Source organism: Erythranthe guttata, chromosome 9, assembly GCF_056151865.1.
Source record: "Erythranthe guttata isolate IM_541 chromosome 9, IM_541, whole genome shotgun sequence".
Lineage (NCBI taxonomy): Eukaryota > Viridiplantae > Streptophyta > Magnoliopsida > Lamiales > Phrymaceae > Erythranthe > Erythranthe guttata.
The window spans coordinates 14,088,128-14,107,994 of record NC_142541.1 but is presented as its reverse complement, the minus strand read 5'-3'; the positions used below and the strand labels follow the sequence as shown (position 1 = coordinate 14,107,994).

The 19,867-nt window shown below is 37.2% G+C and overlaps 5 protein-coding genes across 11 annotated transcripts; 2 read left to right on the top strand and 3 right to left on the bottom strand.

Moving 5' to 3' along the window:
• Positions 1-714: 714 nt before the first annotated feature.
• Positions 715-3,076, top strand: LOC105975699 (shikimate O-hydroxycinnamoyltransferase). Its single transcript, XM_013000912.2, has 2 exons — positions 715-1,310; positions 2,053-3,076. The coding sequence occupies exons 1-2, from the start codon at positions 894-896 to the stop codon at positions 2,947-2,949; spliced, it is 1,314 nt and encodes a 437-aa protein (XP_012856366.1). The 5' UTR covers positions 715-893; the 3' UTR covers positions 2,950-3,076.
• LOC105975697 (respiratory burst oxidase homolog protein C) lies at positions 3,013-8,983 on the bottom strand. 7 transcript variants are annotated; one of them, XR_016033477.1, is made up of 14 exons: positions 8,222-8,833; positions 7,967-8,132; positions 7,816-7,864; positions 7,488-7,601; positions 6,978-7,403; positions 6,252-6,638; positions 6,035-6,130; positions 5,689-5,804; positions 5,433-5,535; positions 5,104-5,162; positions 4,322-4,860; positions 4,069-4,226; positions 3,794-3,978; positions 3,013-3,693 (listed from the first exon to the last, which is right to left on the bottom strand). XR_016033477.1 is itself a non-coding variant. In XM_013000909.2 (13 exons), exons 1-12 carry the CDS (start codon positions 8,409-8,411, stop codon positions 4,117-4,119), a joined length of 2,355 nt encoding a protein of 784 aa, XP_012856363.1. In that variant the 5' UTR covers positions 8,412-8,983; the 3' UTR covers positions 3,013-3,978; positions 4,069-4,116. The 7 variants fall into 7 exon arrangements, 4 of the variants coding, with proteins under 4 accessions (XP_012856363.1, XP_088679129.1, XP_012856362.1 ...); XR_016033479.1 differs by having other exon boundaries at positions 8,218-8,790; XR_016033478.1 differs by having other exon boundaries at positions 7,967-8,145; positions 8,222-8,719.
• A 2,152-nt stretch (positions 8,984-11,135) lies between these two features.
• LOC105975695 (putative late blight resistance protein homolog R1B-17) lies at positions 11,136-14,078 on the top strand. Its single transcript, XM_013000907.2, has one exon. The coding sequence runs from the start codon at positions 11,367-11,369 to the stop codon at positions 13,980-13,982; it is 2,616 nt and encodes an 871-aa protein (XP_012856361.2). The 5' UTR covers positions 11,136-11,366; the 3' UTR covers positions 13,983-14,078.
• LOC105975700 (mitogen-activated protein kinase kinase kinase 20-like) lies at positions 14,066-15,287 on the bottom strand. The gene has a single exon (XM_088823004.1). It carries the CDS (start codon positions 15,243-15,245, stop codon positions 14,238-14,240), a length of 1,008 nt encoding a protein of 335 aa, XP_088679130.1. The 5' UTR covers positions 15,246-15,287; the 3' UTR covers positions 14,066-14,237.
• A 2,243-nt stretch (positions 15,288-17,530) lies between these two features.
• On the bottom strand, positions 17,531-18,976 carry LOC105975590 (mitogen-activated protein kinase kinase kinase 20). The gene has a single exon (XM_013000787.2). The coding sequence runs from the start codon at positions 18,705-18,707 to the stop codon at positions 17,610-17,612; it is 1,098 nt and encodes a 365-aa protein (XP_012856241.1). The 5' UTR covers positions 18,708-18,976; the 3' UTR covers positions 17,531-17,609.
• Between the last annotated feature and the right edge of the window lie 891 nt (positions 18,977-19,867).

Sequence of the window (19,867 nt, the reverse complement as noted above, 5' to 3'; positions counted from 1 at the left end):
GTTAGAGGGGGGTTTTCTTTTTCCCTTTTTTTTCTTCCAATTATTAGAATCTTAATTATATTTTTTATTTAAACTCTCCACGTGTCAATCATTCTATGGCATCCGATTTTCCTATTAAAACCGACCATTCAGTCTAAATTTGCACCCTTTAATTATGTATCTGATAAAAAAAATATTTGTCCATGCCTAGGGCGTGGATTATTATAATTAAGTATTCAATTTGTTTTTTTTTTTTTTTTTTTTTTGAGTGTGTGTGTGTTCTGAATGCTGACCCAATTGCTATAATGCTATAAGAAATAATTTCAGTATTCTCTTAATTAATTTATGCAAATAATTATATTAAATTTCAAAAGTAATTGTGTTATTTATTATTAATTACGAGTAAAAATTAAAGTTTTTATTATAATATTAAAAAATAATTAATCTTTCACAATAGCATTTTTTTTACTATTATATCAGTAAATTTATTTAAATTGATTATTTTTAATTTAAATTATTTTTTAAACTCATTAAAGTTCAATTTTCGTTGTACATTGATTATAATAAATTTTAATTCAATAATTACTAAGATTTAATATTTTGTTTATAATATCCCTATATTACTTATATTTTACTTGTTCAATATAATAGAAAATTATTTAAATTTTAAAATACAAAATAATTGATATTGCGGGGATAAAATGTTATATATGCTATACTTTAGGGGCGCAAAGTATATTTAACGCTAATTAATATGGACTAGATCATCACATAAGTTTTAGAGGAGTAGGTTGAACTTCTATAAAAGTAACATATATATATTATACCATTTCCCACCTGCTTATTTTCTCTTCGAATTAATAAAGTTTTCAGAAGCTAAGATTACATAATCAACGGGATCGGAATTCGACGCCATGAAAATCGTAGTGAAGGAGTCGACGATGGTGCGTCCGGCGGCGGAGACGCCGCGCGTCAGCCTCTGGAACTCCAACGTCGACCTGGTGATGAACAACTTCCACATCACCTCCGTGTACTTCTACCGCCGCCCCGCGGCGGCGGACGGCAGCTTCTTCGACGCGGCGGTGCTGAAGGAGGCGCTCGGCCGCGCCACGGTGCTGTTCTACCCGATCGCGGGGAGGCTGAAGAAGGATGCGAACGGGCGGTTCGAGATCGACTGCAACGCCGAGGGAGTGCTGTTTGTGGAGGCGGAATCCGACGGCGTGGTTGATGATTTCGGGGATTTTGCTCCCAGCTTGGAGCTCCGCCGCCGCCTAATCCCGGTCGTTGATTATACCCAGGGATTCTCAACGTACCCGCTTCTACTGTTGCAGGTATATATATCTAAATAAACCTTTATAAATTAATACAGTCGGGACCAGCAAAATTCTATAATTTAGCGAAATATTATATTTATATATGGACGAACTAATAATTTAATAAGTTTTCAATGAGTCGGAACCGAGAATAACTATTAATTAAGTGAGGTTATTAATTTATCAAATATTAATTTATGGAGATTCAAATATATATATATATATATATATTCTAATGTCTTTATCGAATCCTTAAGTTGTGTAATTAGTTAAAAATTAGCATTAATAAAAATATAGCAATTAGCTAGGTCATCAATTGTGGATGGAAGCAAGAGTTGAATATAATAATCCACTTGATATTACATATTATAAATAATTAAATTTGTTGTGACGAATAATTGATCAATCATACAGCCTGTGGGGTGGAGTTAGTAGAGTTGTTCTATATAACTTTTACTAAAGTTTCGGTATCATTACTAAAGTTTCGGTATTACGCAATCTATACAAATAAATCCCTTGCCAAATATTTTTTTTTTATACCGAATTTCGGTGTATAGATAGATAATGATATGACAATAACTATTACCGAAAATTAAATTGGTCTTTCAGACAAATAAATTATCAAAGTATTTACATCCACATTAATAAAATTAAACCAAACATTTTATAACTAATTTTATTTCTTATTTATTCATATTTTTTATTGTGTTAAATTTCGAATACCGTTGACAAAATATCCTGGATTCGCAACTGCTGCAAGGTAACGCATTTCAAATGCGGTGGCGTGACCTTGGGTGTTGGAATGCAGCACCACGTGGCAGATGGTTTTTCGGGCCTTCATTTCATCAACACCTGGTCCGATATGGCCCGTGGACTCGCCGCCGCCACAGTGCCGCCGTTCATCGACCGAAGTATCCTCTGCGCCCGTGATCCGCCGCGGCCTCAGTTCGAGCACATCGAATACCACTACCCACCGAAACCCCCTGCCGACGAAACCACCACCACCGTTTCTCTGTTCAAGCTAACCCCCGACCAGCTGAACAACCTTAAATCCAAGTTCAAATCGTCGGACGATGAAATCAACAATGCGGTATCTTCTTACACCTCGTTCCAGATGGTGGTGGCCCACATCTGGCGGTGCGTCACTAGGGCCCGCGGGCTGCCGCGGGCCCAGGAGACCAAACTGTACATCTCCACAGACGGGCGGTCCAGGCTCCGGCCCGCGCTGCCGCCGGGTTACTTCGGCAATGTGATATTCACCGCCGCGCCGGTGGCGGTTTCCGGCGACATACTGTCGGAGCCCGTGACGTACGCCGCCGGAAAAATTAGGGCTGCGCTGGCCAGGATGGACGACGAGTACATGAGGTCGGCGCTCGATTACTTGGAGCTGCAGGGCGATGTTAAGGCAGTTGCTCGCGGGCCCCAGACGTTTACCTGTCCGGATCTCGGGGTAATCAGTTGGGTGAGGCTGCCGGTTTACGATGCGGATTTCGGGTGGGGTAAGCCTGTGTATATGGGGCCCGGCGGACTTGCTTACGAAGGGCGGTGTTTCTTGATGCCGCCTCCTCCGGCGAACGAGGAAGGCGGATTATTGGTGGCGATGTCGTTGCAGAAACAACATGTGGAGATTTTTAAGGAGCTACTCTATGACATTTGACATTTGAGTGTGTGTGTTTGTGTGTGTGTTGTTTAAATGCTTATAATTGTTTGTGTGCACAACTTTGGTAATAAAAATTTGGGTACATTATATTTCCCCATGCATGCGAGAGCAAGATGTTTAATAATTATCTCTTTACACTTAAACTTAGACTGCACTTCAAAACTTATCTACTTCATATGAATTTGAAGACAGGTTTTTACACTTTGAAGCAAAAAAAAAATGCACTCAACGATCACTAAATGTAGAAGACGTACCGATATATATTCCAAGTGAGGACGAATATGTCCAAGCTGAGCAACCCCGTTGCGTTGCCAAGAGAGAACTAGACGAGCTCGTTGCTGTACAAATTGAGGTTCCACAGCTCGAGACGGCTTCCAATCACTGACGGGATTTTTCACGGTTGCCGGAGAAATCGAGTGGGGTCGCTCCGTTCAAGAATGAGCCCAGAATCGGGCCTTGTAAATAGTTGTCCCCGAGTTTGAGTTCTAGAAGGTTCCAGAGAGAAAGTGAGTTCCGAGGGGTGGAAGAGATCCGACTAGAGATGAGTCATTGAGGTTGATCTCTGGCCACTGCATGGTGGTGCATTGGACCAGATTTTACGCGGGTGAAGTTGCATATGGGAGTTGGGTCGGCCCAATTCGCAAGCCTAGAAAACGGGTCGAGTTTCATAGCTTTCTTGAACGCCAAGAGTGCATATTTATATCGATGGAGTGGCGGTGGTACGGTGGCCCGAAAAAAGTCCTAATATTTATGATAGAAATTACACTAATCCTTTAAACACAATTCATAATTTCAAATCCTAATTTAACCACATATTCATCAATTGACCATTTTTTTGTACCGTTGACTGCCGCCGACTACCACCGACCGCATTGACCGGCGTTGATTTTTTTCCTCCCGTTCCGGCAATGAATATGTGTAGAAGGTACAGTGGATATACACACGTATATGGTTCAATTACACTCGGCGAACTTCACCTCCCGTTGAGGGGGTATTCTTCCACCTCCCATTACTCCACCATTATCCCTAGAAAATCATTTATAAGTTCTAACTAGCTATACTTTCCCACAAGGAGGAAACACGAAAAAGGAAATAAATAAATAAATATAGAATTACAAGAAATTTCTTTGCTCCCTGGTGGTGGTTAAATATGGAATTATACTTTCACATATTCTCTTTATGGAACTCAAATTTGGTGGTGGTTTTGTGAGAGAAATCAGATGCTAGCTGCCTCAGTTCTGGCTCCAGTGCTGGTGCGCCACAGTAAAACACTCCTGCAGATGTCAACAAGATTAAGCCTCAACATTATATATATGTGTGTTTGTGTGTGGGTGTGTTTGTGTGTGTGTGTGTGTGTTTCAAGACATACCAACTCTTGTATTAGGATGATTAAGTGCTATGCCTTTGAAGGCGTTACGAAAATTAGGCTTGCCAAAGTGGGACGTAATCCGTGTTCCAGAGACAACGTCGAGACCGTTCTTGGCATGGTTGAGCGATTGAAGCATAGTGATGATAACCGAACGAGCATCCCCTTCCTCGTACACGCTCGTACAGTAGTTGTGCATTTCTACGATCCCTCTTGTGTCCAGCTCAGCAACTTCATCCAGTACACCCTTAAACCAATCAAAAGAACCCTGTTCTCTTATCACCCAATAGAAGTACGCCTTCCTAGTCTTGAAGCTGTGGGCCCCACTATCCGACCTCGACTTCAGAGGAGCAGCGGTTCCTTCCTCCAAGGAGTTTGCTTCTTCTTCTTCCTCCATCGACATTATGTTGTTCACAATGTCTTTGATGATGCTGATCATGGGCGTTGAGCCAATGCCCAACCCCAACAGCAGGACCACACCGTAGTTCCTGTAGTCCTGCGATGGTGCTGCGTATGGCCCATCAATCAACACTCTTGGGAAGCTGTTTGATAATCACACAAACAAATTCAGAATCGTCATTAATTATGTTATTTATATCCCTTCTAAATAAAAATGATATTTTTCATCATTTCGAAACAATAAATTTCATAATGTATTCATAGCATTATTAATAACAGTATACAATATGAAATATAATTTTATAATGTATGTCAACAACTCAATGCAATGCATGATTATACTTGAAGCATTTTAATCTCTGTGGAAGTGGGTAATGGATTCTCACTTGGGATAATTCTTTCCTTGCAAATAATCAGACCGAAAAGAACGCGGCGGCTGACAAGCCTAAGAGCAAAAAATAACACGGTGCAAACAATTATCAGTAATCCAAATGAGACGACAATGCACAACTTATTTTGGAACTGAACTAGTTACATAAACAGTGGTTTATATTGTTCACTTATGTTGGCAATTAGATGGAAGGAATTGCGTTTTAGTAAATGATTCAGATTTCAAATGACTTCATATGATGGATTCGAAGTCCACTACAACAATATAAATACTAAACACGAACAATGAATAAAATATTAATGAAGGAGGTAGATATAGTTTTACCTCTGAGAAAACAAGTTTAAGTTGTCTGGTCCAATCACCAAGAGTCCTCATGTGGATGCTCAGATGATCATCCATTGGTGCTGAAGTCATGTAAAATGGATGCCTGCGATGATTGTACCACCGTAAAACCATTGATGTAACTTTTAAAAAACGCGATTATGCATTGATGCTATTTTATGTAAAAATATCCAGCTTCAAGGACAATAATGGCATGGCGTGTCACGAAGTGGAGTATTATTTTAAAGGCAAGACGTACCATTCGAATGGAGAAACAGCTGCACAGTTGACAAAAATGTACTGTCCACTTTTGTATTTGAATCCTTGGGGCTTTGACATGTGCAGTGCTAGCACATTTCCTGGGTAAACTGCAACCTTCATGCACAGAAACAACCAAAAAAATACTAATGATCAATCTAACAAGACTTTTATCATTTATGCGTGATCAGTTTAAAATTATATATATATATATATATATATATATATATATATATATATATATATATATATATATATATATATATATATATATATATATATATATATATATACTTTCTAGACATGGGACAACTTCAAACAATTCTGATTAAACAAATTTCATTTACCTTTAAGATCTTAACGGAGTTAATGCTGGACCTGAATACCCTAATCAATCTTTCGCCGAGATATAGTGCGACAGGAACTGCCAAATACATCCATGTCTGAAGTAGAAATGGTACTAGAAATCTTATCTTTGCAACAATTGATGTAAAGAGTAGCATGTAAAGATCAGCATGTACGAATATATATATGCAACTAGGACAAAGAAGGAAAGCATCTAACCGTTTTTTTGTACCATTCATGGGTCATATAGAGCTTTATACCATGAATAATGAGGAGACCGTACACAATGATGAAAAGGTGGTGTGAGTACCAAAACGCATTGAACCCCGTGAGTTTGTTCAATGGTTTCGGTAGTCTTACTCTGCTCCTCCTAAACCACGGAAATGCAAGAGTGAAAGCTATGGCCATTAAAACCACCATAAGAATCCCTGTCGTAACTTCCCATCCCTTCACGAAATGCCAATAGCTTGTTGGCTGTTCCTCCCCAAAGAAAGTCCCCAAGGGACTGTACTCGTCCGAGCTCGCGATTAGAAGACGAGGGAAATCACATGCTAAATGGCTGATCCCGTGTATTCCTACCCCTAATGCAATCGCCACAGCAATCAGCTGTAACGGAAACAAAAAGTTTTGATTAGGCCAGATTTGCTGTAGTTCTTGGATTAGGTTTGAATGGAAAGATAAACGATCTCCATGTGCGTGTTGTTTTTGTGCCTATACATTAACAATGTAGTGGATCCCTTCAAGTTTTAGGAAACGGGATCAACAAGAAATGCAAATTTAGGGTATTCTACACAGAAAATCAACAACAACATTAATGTAACAATCCCCAAAGTTAAGATCTTGTTCAAACACAACATTACACAACCAAAACATAAGCCCAACACAAGTCTACTGGATTTTTTCTTTTTTATGACAGAAGTATCTTAACGGAAAGGTTCGACTTACTTTGTGGAAATTAAGGTTGTCATCAAACGGAACAGCCATGGCTAGTTTGGTCTTGTTCCTGAGCCAGGTGATGGTATTCCGACAAACGGGCAGCAAAATAAGGGCCATGTTCAGCTTCAGAGTCTCTGCAGCACCCTTGGCCATGCATACACAATGGCCCAAGACTTCAAACACTGCTCTATTCTTGTATTCGATGTACTTGTAAGTAAAAATAGCAGCCATAATCCCGATCCATAGTGCCATTACCAAAACTCTCTGCCAATTGTCCAGTACAAAGTAATGAAAATCTCTGTATTTCCTCTGTACGAGGTTGACGTGAGTCGGCCTCAGCTTCTGGCTCAGCATTCTGCTCAAACCTCGGCCTTCATTGTCGCCTGTGAGAGATCGGTTTGGGCCTTGCAGTATCAGCATCTCCAAGTTTTCTATCTATTGAGAACATCATTATTTATGATATATACATGGAAATATGTTCGGGGTACTTTAATGTAATTTATCATGGGATTTACGTACAGTTAAGTATCCAAGCTTGTTATGGTCCAATTCTGTCATGAATAATTTCGCATACTCATCTGCTTGTATTACAATATTGGACAGTTGGTTGGCAGAAGCACTTAAGATAATCATCTGCAATGCAATCAGTAAATGTTTTATTCTTTAATCATAGTATCCGCAACGAAAATTAGCCCACTAATTATGCTTGCAGATGAAAAGTTAATATTCAAAAAATATGTTCAAGGAACATATACATTGATATGAACAGAACACAAAATCAAGAAAATCGTTTAACACATTAGAAACAAACAAATAAATAAATAAATAAAGCCTCGTTCGTTCGTACCTTCCTGACTTCGTCTTCCGTAATTCTGCCATCACCATCCTTATCAATCCTGTGGAGAAGAATTAATCAATCAAATGCGAAAGTCACACGATATTATAGTTTCAGAACCAAAAACCATCAAAATTGTTATGTTTTTTTTTTGTTCCTTTACATGTCGAAGAAAGTACGAAGCCGAGAATCGAAACTTGGATCGGAGATTTGTTCCCAGAACTCTCTCAGCTCTTCTTTAGTAATGCTACCGCAGGAGATGTTTCTCGACCGGGCTAGGGCATCGAAAAGCTCGCAGGCGAACTCCTTAGACTCCCTATTACGCATACCTGAAAACAAGATCTATTTTTGGTTAAGTAATTTGAATCATGGTGTAAACTAGATCTATTTTTGTTTAATACAGTGTTCATTTACCAACCAATACATTCACCGAAATGTGAGCGAGGGAGTAACCCATCAGTGGCGGTGGCGGTAAGCTCATTGAACCGCTTCTCCACAGTAAACCAGGACCAGCCGATAAACGTGATCGCTTCCAGCCCAAGCGCCGCCGTGGTGGATCTAGTCCGGCTAATTCTGGATGGACCGTTTCTCACCACAGAGTTGCTCATGGTGGTGGCGATTGGCGGTGGTTTCGATAACTTTACAAAATAGTGTGTGTGTGTGTGTGTGTGTTTTGCTGGGAGAAAAGCTTTAGGTCGAAGAATTATGCGTAAATCATTGACTATCTGCCACCAACCACCGGCTGGCCACCACCGCCGTCGCTCTTGCTCACGCCATCGCCGCCGCGTACCCTAACACCAACAACCCTAACTCCTAAGCACCACCACCACTGAGGACTTGAAAAAACAAATCGTTGACTAACAAAATGCCTAAATGACCATTTGCAGCACAGCTAGAACCCCTCTCTGAAACCGCCGGTCAGCGAAACCGGTGCAACAGACAAACATTTTTTTTTTTTTTCTAAAAAAAGAGAAAAAAACAAACGTCACTTTAATTTAAAAAAAAAGAATTCTTATAAAATACAATTTTCAAATACTTTTAAACATAATTTGAGGTATTCTGTTTTCTTTAAAATCATAAATAAACATTAGTTCCATTCTTAAATTATTATTTTAAAATTTATTTCCCCCAAAATAAAATAACAACAACTCACAAATATTCCTTATGATTTCTGTTTGACAAGTGATACACTCGAATTCAAACGAACTTATAATAACACATAATCTTTTTAGCAATCTCAACTTATCTTATATATAAAAAAATACTGGATAACCTAAAAAACTCTAATAGTATTCTATAATTATTTATTTTTAATATTTTTTCTCTACTAATTTCTAATTATAATTTTTAGGACAAATGGCAAAAAGGCCCATCACGGACTTAAATGCATTTTGGTCCACAAAAAAAACAGCCTATCAATTAAACTCATCCCCATGTCTTTAGTCTAAAATACCCTCCATAATATAATTCTTATCAATTCCACCCATTATGCTCTAACTTCCTTAATACACATTGACCCCGGATTTAAACAAATATATCACATTAACCCCCAATTTTTTTTTTTCAGAAAATAATTATTTTTCTGAAATGTTTTTTTTTTTCCGGTCAGATTCCGGCGTTGACTTTTTTTTTTTTTTTTTTTTTTGAAAACTTTTTTTTTCCTGAATTTTTTTTCCGGCCGGTCAACCACCGTTGACCGCCGGTCTCCGACGTTGATTTTTTTTTTTTAATTTTTTATTTCTTAGAAAAAAAATATTTTAATTAATATTACTGTCTTTGCTACTAAATTACTGTCTCAGACAGTAATATTATGAATATTATTTTCCCGAACAGTAATATTGTTAATATTATTGTCTAAGACAGTTAAATTACTGTTGGAGACAGTAATTTAGCAGCCAATGCAGTAATATTAATTAAAATAATTTTTTTTAAGAAAAAAAAAAAAAGTCAATTAACAGATAAATTACTGTCTCCGACAGTTAAATAACTGCTGGAGACAGTAATTTAGCAACGAATTCAGTAATATTAATTAAAAATATTTTTTTAAGAATAAAAAAGTCAATTAACAGTTAAATTACTGTCTCCGACAGTTAAATAATTGCTGGAGACAGTAATTTAGCAACGAATACAATAATATTAATTACAAATATTTTTTTTAAGAATAAAAAAGTCAATTAACAATTAAATTACTGTCTCCGACAGTTAAATAACTGCTGGAGACAGTAATTTAGCAACGAATACAGTAATATTAATTAAAATATTTTTGAAGAAAAAAAAAAAGTCAATTAACAGTTAAATTACTGTCTCCGACAGTTAAATAACTGCCGGAGACAGCAATTTAGCAGCCAAGACAGTAATATTAATTAATATATTTTTTTTAAGAAAAAACATAATTATAAAAATAAAAAAAAAAGTTCAACGCCGGAGACCGCCGGTCTCCGGTGGTGGCGGGTCAAAATTGAAATTATGGTTAAAATTGGTTAATTGATGAAATTGGGCTAAATTGGGTTGTAAATCATGAAATTGGAGTTGAATTGAGTTTCAATGAATTGATGGTAATTTTGGATATATAAATGGATTTTCCTTATTTGCAAATAAGTTTGAATGGGCTGGATTTATTTGAAAAACAAAAAAGTTGGATGTCCCTCTTTTAATTAAGTGCCATTGTCATGGGCCTATTTGCCATTTGCCCTAATTTTTAACAATTATCAAAATTAAAATTAATCCCGGACGAATCCTACCTTATTTGGTACTTATGTAATTAATTATTTATTTTTAATTTTTTTTCTCTACTAATTTTTTAACTATAATTTTCAACAATTATTAATCTTCTAGTTTTCATCAATATATCTCAAATCTGAAGAGATAAAGCTAGAAATTCCATTTGTTAAATCTTAGTCTATTTATTTGGATTATAAATCGTAATATGTAAGATTTAAAAAAAAACTAATGTTATATAAAATATGAAACATTATTAAATTTTACTATATTAGTGTACTATATTTTCTTATTATTTATTAAATTAATTTTTTTTTCACGATTTAAATAATATCCCGTGCATGGCACATAAAAAAATTGCTAGTATATATAAAAGAAATAAAAGATTGGCAATCATAGGATAATTGATGTCAGTTTTGTAATTATTTTTGTTTTTTTTAATTTTTAAACTTTATTTTTTCTTATCTCAATGTAATGGTTTTTCGCTTTATTCGTGATTCCACTTTCTTTCTTAATAACAATTTTACAATTATTATTCTTTTTTGTTTATTTGTTTCCCTACTAATTTCCTAAATTTTTTTTATTTGTATTCTTTCTTATTTTGGCTGCTTTCTTCGTGAATGGCATCTTTTTATAAAAAAATCTATTAATGTTTGCTTTCTTAATTATTTATTTACTCATCACTATTCATATTATGACAATTAAGTTTTGCAAAATCTTATTGACAAGTGGATTTATATTATCAACTTTGTATGAATATTAATGTTATATAAAAAATTTATTTATACTAGTTTGATATAGTTCTTCTTTTCTTCATCTTCATCTGCTACACACTAAAACCAGAGATGGCATATGCTGCACTTGTTTCGCTTACACAAACCACAGATCAAATCCTGACCAATCAAAAGCATCCAATTTTTCTTCCCAACAAACAGCCAATCATATCAATCCACGAATACTCCATTTTCCTGCAAGCATTTCTCGAAGATTTCCCAGATAAAGCCACCACTCTGGAAGTTCGAATCGGAGATGCAGCAACTGAAGCAGAAGACACCATCGAATTCCTCACGTCGGACCAAATCCGGCCGTCGAAGTACGGTAACCGCCGCCGCAATTTTCGAGATCTGGAAAAAGTAACCGGAGATCTCGATTCAATCGCCGCAGATGTGATGCTGATAAAAAATGGCGCCGGAACGAAAACCGCGCAGCTAATCGGCGATTTTTTTCCCGGTGATAGTGTTAGTTCATCCCCCAAACTCGCGTCCACAGGTAAAAATCTTATGGTCGGTTTTAACGATGACCTAATTGCGGTAAAATCTCGGCTCTGTGGAGAATCGTCGAAACTCGAAGTAATCCCAATTTTTGGTATGGGCGGAATCGGTAAGACAACCCTAGCTAGAAGCGCTTACGACGATCCGTTAACTATGCAGCACTTTGTTATTCGTGGTTGGGTCACAATTTCACAGCATTACAGTGTGCACGATCTTCTTTCGGGCCTCGTTTCTTCCATGAAAGAGTTCATCAAAGAAGAACCCGTACGGAGTAATGAATCTGAATCAGTGACCGAGAATTTCGGACAGAGCAACAATGAAGCGATGAAACAAAAGATATACCAAACCCTAATCGGTAGGAGGTATCTCATCGTGTTGGATGATATGTGGAGTACGAAAGCTTGGGACGATACGAAGAGGATTTTTCCGGATAATAATAACGGAAGTCGGATTTTGCTGACGACGAGGTTGTCTGACGTGGCTGCTTACGCAGACCCTTGTAGCCCTCTTCACGAGATGCCTTTCATGGATGCCGAGCAAAGCTGGGATTTGCTTCAGCAGAAAGTCTTTAGACACGAAGAAAATTACCCTCTCGAATTGGAAAATATCGGGAAGGAGATTGCTCGGGGATGTAGAGGATTACCCCTCGCGATTGTAGTGATTGCAGGTGTTCTATCCACGGTCAGCAAGACTCGTTCTTCGTGGGAGGAAATCTCGAAAAATGTAAATTCGACGGTCGGTACTAAAGACGGGCAGATTGAAAAGATATTGTACTTGAGTTACACTCACTTGCCACATCATTTGAGGCCGTGTTTTCTGTACATGGGAGGGTTTCCGGAAGATTACGAGATCCGTGCCTCGAAACTCGTCAAACTATGGGTGGCCGAGAGTTTCTTGAAGCCAAGTTCTTCTAGAAGCTTCGAAGAGGGGGCGGAGGATTATTTGGAGGATCTTGTTAAGAGGAGTCTCATTTTCGTCACAAAGAGGAAATCCAACGGCAGAATCAAGAGTTGCAGCGTACACGATCTTGTTCGGGACTTGTGCATAAGAAAGGCGAACGAAGAGAAGTTCCACCAACACATTACCGATAGGTACGTTTCGGATGTTCTTCTTGAAAGGATTAAAAACCAGCGACGTATATGTATTGCTCACTCTTATCTTGATCGCGAGACGAGCATTTATGGCTCGAGTATTCGTACTGTTATATGCTTTCAGCGCAATGCGAGTTCGTTGGGCTTTGTTGGGAATATTCGATTGCTGAGGGTGTTGGATGTGGTGGATGCTAATTTCAGCCCGTTTATATTATACGTATCGCTCCCTTCGAAACTGTTCGAGCTTTTCCATCTACGATACCTTGCTTTCAGCTACCCGACTATGATTCCTTCGGACATATCAAACCTTCAGAATCTTCAATCCTTAATCGTTCGTTCTGTGGGGACATGTTTCGTACCTCTGCCACGGGAAATTTGGAGGATGCCGCAGTTAAGGCATCTCGTTTGTCGCTCTTTCGGCCCTTTACCCTGCCCTGACGAAGGAGCAACTCGTGCTCTAGAAAACCTGCAAACGCTCTCTGTAGTAACGAATTTTGTGTGCAGCGAGAAGATTACCGAAATGCTTCCTAATCTACGAAAACTCGGAATCGTTTATTCTGGTGATGACTGTGATCAAGAATTCCACCTCGGCAATCTTGTGCACTTGCGTAAACTCGAAAGTTTGAAGTTGGAGGTGATTGGCAGGCCCGATTTTCGGACAAGGCTTAATCCTGTTTTTCCTAGGTTGCTCAAAGAGTTGACTTTGACTGGGTTTGGGATTATTAATTGGAAAGATATGGCCATTGTTGGTTCGTTGCTTAATCTTCAAGTGCTTAAACTACGAGAATCTGCTTGCGAAGGAGACGAGTGGATAACAAACGAGGGAGAGTTTCTTGAGCTTAAATATCTGCTTATTGACAACTCTGATCCTCAACAATGGATAACTGAAAGTGACCATTTCCCATGTCTTAGGTTTCTGCTGCTTCATAGTTGTCGGAATCTAAGTGAGATTCCAAATTGTGTCGGGGATATTTCGTCACTTGAACTCATCGAGGTTAAGTACGGTAATAAATCGCTTGTGGATTCGGCCAAACAGATTGAAGAGGAACAACAAAGTTACGGAAACGAGGGCCTTCAAGTTCGTTGTATGCCTTATTAATGATTTAATTTCAGTACTGTAATTGTGTATATACATTTGATTGTGCCATTGGGCAAGAACAAGATTAATAGAAGTAATTAATTACAATATTAACAATGAAGAAGGGACAAATTAAAGAGAGATGTAAGCATTAATATATTTAACAATAGTACTTTGAAAATTTCATATCTTTGCATAGTAATTAATTATATTACATAACTGAAGTCTGAATACAAAGTTGAACAAGATTCAACTGATTTTTCAAATTGAGAATAATTAATAATCAACAGCTTTGTCAAACCAACAAGAATTACCAAACGAATCGCCCTCAAAAGTAGCCCACGGTTTGTCAACGGTCACGCTCGAATCTTCAAAGTCGCTGTCTTCATCTTCGTCTTCATCTTCGTCCAGATCATCAAGAAACGGATGATCGAATAACATTTGAGCAGTCGGTCTATACGAGTAATTCCTAATCAAACAATGCCTGACGAAATCCATTGCATCATCCGATATATAATCCGGAATATTAGGATATTCCCCTTCTGCCGCTATCTTCTTCATTATTTCCTGAGAAGTATTCCCTTCCCAAACCGGCTTCCCCGTCAGCATCTTCAGCACAGTACAACCAAGCGCCCAAATATCGGAAGGCGCCTCTTGTATATTATCATTCACAGCCTCGGGCGATAAATACATAGGGGTCCCCTGCCAATACTCTCTCATTATTCTCCTCTTCTTGAAATTTCTAATCTCCCTCTTCGCCAATCCGAAATCGCATATCTTCGCGCCGAACGAATCATTAGCTTGCGGCACAAGCAAGATATTATCGGGCTTGATATCGCAGTGCACGTATCCAGCTTCATGCATGCGAGCCAAACCTGCGAGTATGCATCTTGTATAAACCCTAACCTCGGATTCAGGCAAACCCTTGTCGGCCCCGCGGAATTTCCTTATTCTTTCCGCCAGGGTTCCGCCCGAACAATACTCCAACAAGAGATTGTACGCCAAGAAAGTACCGTCTTTACTCGCTGTCGTCTCGTCGCCGAACAATTCGACTAAATAAGGAGAACCCTTCAAATCTGCCATGATCTCCCTCTCCTTTTGAAGCGTACTCGAAACTGAAACCTCCGACGATTTCACAGCCATCACCGATGGAAAACCTAATTTATTCTTGTTCTTATTGTTCTTTAGCGTAGCTAGATAAACCGAACCAAAACCACCTTTTCCGATCATGGAACCCCTCTTCCATGCAGCTCCATCTCCATAGTTCTTCGTTGTTCCAGCCATAGTATATCTGGAGTTCTTGAAACTTAGATCGATAAAGTTTATATGAAGTTGCTGTATAATATGTTTATTAGATTCAAAAGTTGATATATATATATAGGTATATATATATATTAGAGAGAATTTGTTGTATAATATGTTTATTAGATTGAAAAGTTGATATATATATGTATATATATATATATATATATTAGAGAAGACCTATCCGTCTTAGGGCAATGAAATATAGATTTTCTTTTGTTTTAAATCTATCGATCCGTATGTACAAATATATATATATATATATATATATATATATATGGGCTTATCTTGGTCGGTTACCTATATTGGATTAGATAAGATTGGATTAACTCCATACTAGCTAATTAATTATTTAGTTAGTAGCATGTTCGTTTTCTTAGATTAAATCTTCTATTAAATTTGTTAAATTCAGTTATTATATATGAATTGTATAATACGATATGATTTTAAGGATAAAAATTGTTTTTTTTCCTTTTTAATCACCCCTATTAAATTAAGGTTGCGGCTATATGCAATACTCATTCCACTTGTGCAAGACCAAATTAAAGAAAGATTCCAAAAGATTCTATTTTATTAAGATGGAATGACAAGTATGCCCATAAATTAAATTGGCTTTTTTTTTTCTCATGTAAGACCAAATACAAATAATGAGAAAAAAACAAAAATCGACACCAAGGTGTCGAAAAACTATGCTACAAATCGACACTTAAGCGTCGAATTTCATAGGTAAAAATCGACATTGACATGTCGAATTTATAGCACAAATTCAAATGTCGAATTTTATACCTCAAAATCGACATCTAAATGTCGATTTTTAGCTGTAAAATTCGACCTGTACATGTCGAATTCGTTTGCGCGGGATTTTTTTGGAAAATCGATATTCTAGCTAAAAAACCAATAAATGCATACATTCTTGGGTTCTTCCATCGTAGAATCTTCTATTTTGATGTCTCTTGACTCCATACTTGCCATCTTTGTAAGATTTGTTGAGTTTTGATGATTTTGAATTTCTAGGTTTTGTGGGTTAATGGAGGAGGAAGGAGAAAGGTCTTGTGGGTTTTGGAAGATGGAGAAGATGATAGTTGATCTTGTGGTTTTGTGGTCTTGTGATAGGGTTTTTTGTATTTTTGAATTTTTGGTCTTGCATATTTGGAATTTTTTATTTTTTTAATAAATAAGGGTATTATAGTATTTATACATTGAAAATTTTAATTTGATCTTGCACAAGTAGAATTAGTCTTGCATATAGCCGCAGCCTTAAATTAATCTCCAGTGGGGGTGCTACTAATTTAATGCAATAGTAGCATTTAATAGCGGACTCTGATTTTAATAGCGGGTTTGAAAAAGTGTGAATATTGTCAACCGGACATGTTATTAGCCCCTACTATTTAGTCAGTAGAACCTTATAGCGGTTACCGAACGAGCCCTATGTGGCTACTAAACTAGGGTACGGATTACATCAATCCCCACCAGCTATCATGAAGGTGAGTAGTATACATAGGTTTCTTATACTAGATTAATATCGGGTATTAATTTGATTTGTCTATGAAATTATTTACTAAACATAATTAACATATGTTTGTATGTATAAAATAGGTTTTTTCTTCGTCCCTTTAAAAAGTTAATCTCGGGAAGAGTTGCTACTAATTTATTGAAATAATATTATATAATTGTGTACTTTAACTTTTGTACGAATCTAGTCAACGAGCTAAAATAGTGTTGAGAGTAGTCAACGAGCTAAAACATTGTTGAGAGATTTTGCTTAGGGCTAAAAATCTTTTATGATCAAATTCAATCATACGTTTAATTTGTTGCTTGTAAGGTACATAACTCCAGAAAATTGTAATTTTGGCCCTCTATGTTGGCTTTAATAGGAATTTCACCCAAACCCCAACTCCTCATTTTGTTTTTCTAGCTTTTTCTATATGCTACATCTGGTTAACTTAATATATCATCGTCGATTTACACACAAACACATACGTAAACACGTTAAATTTCATATGTAAAAATGTGTATCGAATATATACACGCGTACAATTGGATATTTTCGTATTTAAATTGTTTGTGGAGCCTAGATAGGATAACTTCCTTGAGGAGATTAGCAATGGCAAAGTAGTTAATCATTGTTATATCTGATGCTAAAAGCAAACAGAGGATTGATTACATATAACACTCTTACACTAAAAGTAAACAGGAGTTTATATTCTCAAGTAATCGCAAATAAATAATCCAAGAATCGTAAATTAGAACGAAAATCGACAACAATGTAAGGAAAAAATAATCAATATATAAATGAGATTTCCATATGTTTTTTTGTTACATAAACTAAGTACAGCCTGTCAATAATCAACTTTGATAGATTCCTACAGGAATGACTAAACTAACAGGACAATGTTGTTTCCTCTTCCGTAAACTATGTAACGGGGCCCGTTTCGACGTCTCGTTTGATTGGTCGAAACCCATAACACCTTCAATATTTTCAACCTCTTCTAACTCTTCTTCAGACCAAGACGAAAACGAATCCTCGTCTGAATATACGTCACAGTTAAACTCAAATTCCACCGATTCTTCAACCGCATCACCATTTTCAAGAACTTCGACAAACGGATGATGCAAAAGCATTTCAGAAGTATGTCTGAAAACGGACCGCCTCACAAAACACCCCTTTAGAAAATCTTTCGCCTCCTTCGATAACTCATTCGGGATTTTAGGCAATCGACCCCTTGTCCCTATTTTCCGAATTATTTCTTCCGATTTCTTCCCTTCCCACGGCAAATTTCCCGTTAGCATATAAAGCACAATACAACCAAGTGCCCAAATATCGGAAGGCGACTCTTGCACTTTATCCACCACAGCCTCGGGCGATAAATACATAGGGGTACCCCTCCAATAGGGTTCCAATATTTTGCTCTTCTTCGAATTTCTCTCCCTCTTCGCCAACCCAAAATCCCCAATCTTTGCCCTAATTCCGGCACCCGAATTCGGCACAAGCAAAATATTCTCGGGCTTCAAATCACAATGAACATACCCATTACCATGAATATGATTCAACCCTCTGAGAATAGACCTCGTATAAACCCTAGCCTCGCACTCAGCCAATCCACCGCCACCCGATTTCTCGATTCGATCGGATAAAGTTCCGCCCGAACCGTACTCCAACAACAGATTATACGCCATTACGCCATTGCTGCCAATTGTTGTTTCTTCACCGAAACACTTGATCAAATAAGGGCACCCTTTCAAATTGGTAAGAACCTCCTTTTCCTTCTGAATCGAGCCCGAAGCGGAAACCTCGGCCGATTTCACCGCCATTAGAGGCGGAAAGCAGCTGTATTTCGATGTCGGATTCTTCAGAGTTGCGAGATAAACGGAACCGAAACCCCCTTTTCCGATAATCGAACCCCTGAACCATGCAGCTCCATCTCCGTACTCACTCACATCCATTGTATATATATTATATCTTCACCAAACAAACAGATAATGTAAGAGCTGAACAAGCCGAAAACTGAAAAAAAAAATTGCAGAGTTTGTGGTTGGGGAATTGAATCGAATTGAATTGAATTGAAATTGGGGGGAACAAAAAAAAAGGGGGGAAGCTGATTGAGTTAAAAATGAGTATGAGCTTAGGAAAGAATTTGAATTAGGGTTTACGTAGATGAGGAATTGGTTTTCTTATAAGATGTTTGATTGTGTAAAGGAATAAAACAACGACGTTTTCTTGAAGGGAAATTAAATAGAAGAGAGAAAAGAAAAGGGAAAAGGAATATAATAATAAATATATATAAAATAACAGCAATAACTGTCATGTATGCTTTGCTGACGTAAGATGGTGGCCGTTTCTTGCGGCGGCGTTCGACAAGTTTTGGTCGGAATTTAATACTCTTGTCATCGGACTTGGACTTCTTTATGAATGGTTGTGTTATTTTTACCAATAGATAAAATACATCTGGTAAAAAATATATAATAAATTTTAGGGTAAATTACGGTCACCCTTGAGGTATGGTCAAATTACGAAAAATTCATCTTGTTTAGGTAATTATAGCAACCCTCTCCTTTTAAATATTGTTAGATAAAATTTATGTAATTCGGTTATTTACCAAACCAAATCGTATATTCAGTTCGGTAAACGGTATGAAATGTTTGTGTACCGAAATTTCGGTTCGGTTTTACCGATTTAACATCCCTAAATTAACCTCTATAGGGGTTTTTTCGTAACATAATACATAGTTGAGAGGTGACTGTAATTACCCAAACATGAAGGGATTTTCGTAATTTGACCATAACTTAGTGGGTGGCCGTAATTTACCCTAAATTTTATTTAAAAGTTATAAACATTTCCAAAAAGATATAAAAGTTTATTTCGAAAGTGGGAATTTCGTAATTAAAAGTTTCGATTAACATGAGAAAAATGAAGTTGGGCTAGATGATCAAAATACACCTGTCGTTTTCTACGTACAATTTATCACCTCGTGTCAACTACTTATTACTTATTTTGGGTTGCGGTTTAAGTAGATCAAGTTGAAGTACTTTGTGTGCAAATAGTTAAACTTTCGGAATCATCGAGCCAATAACAAATATGTGTATTAAGAAATTTAAAAAATAAA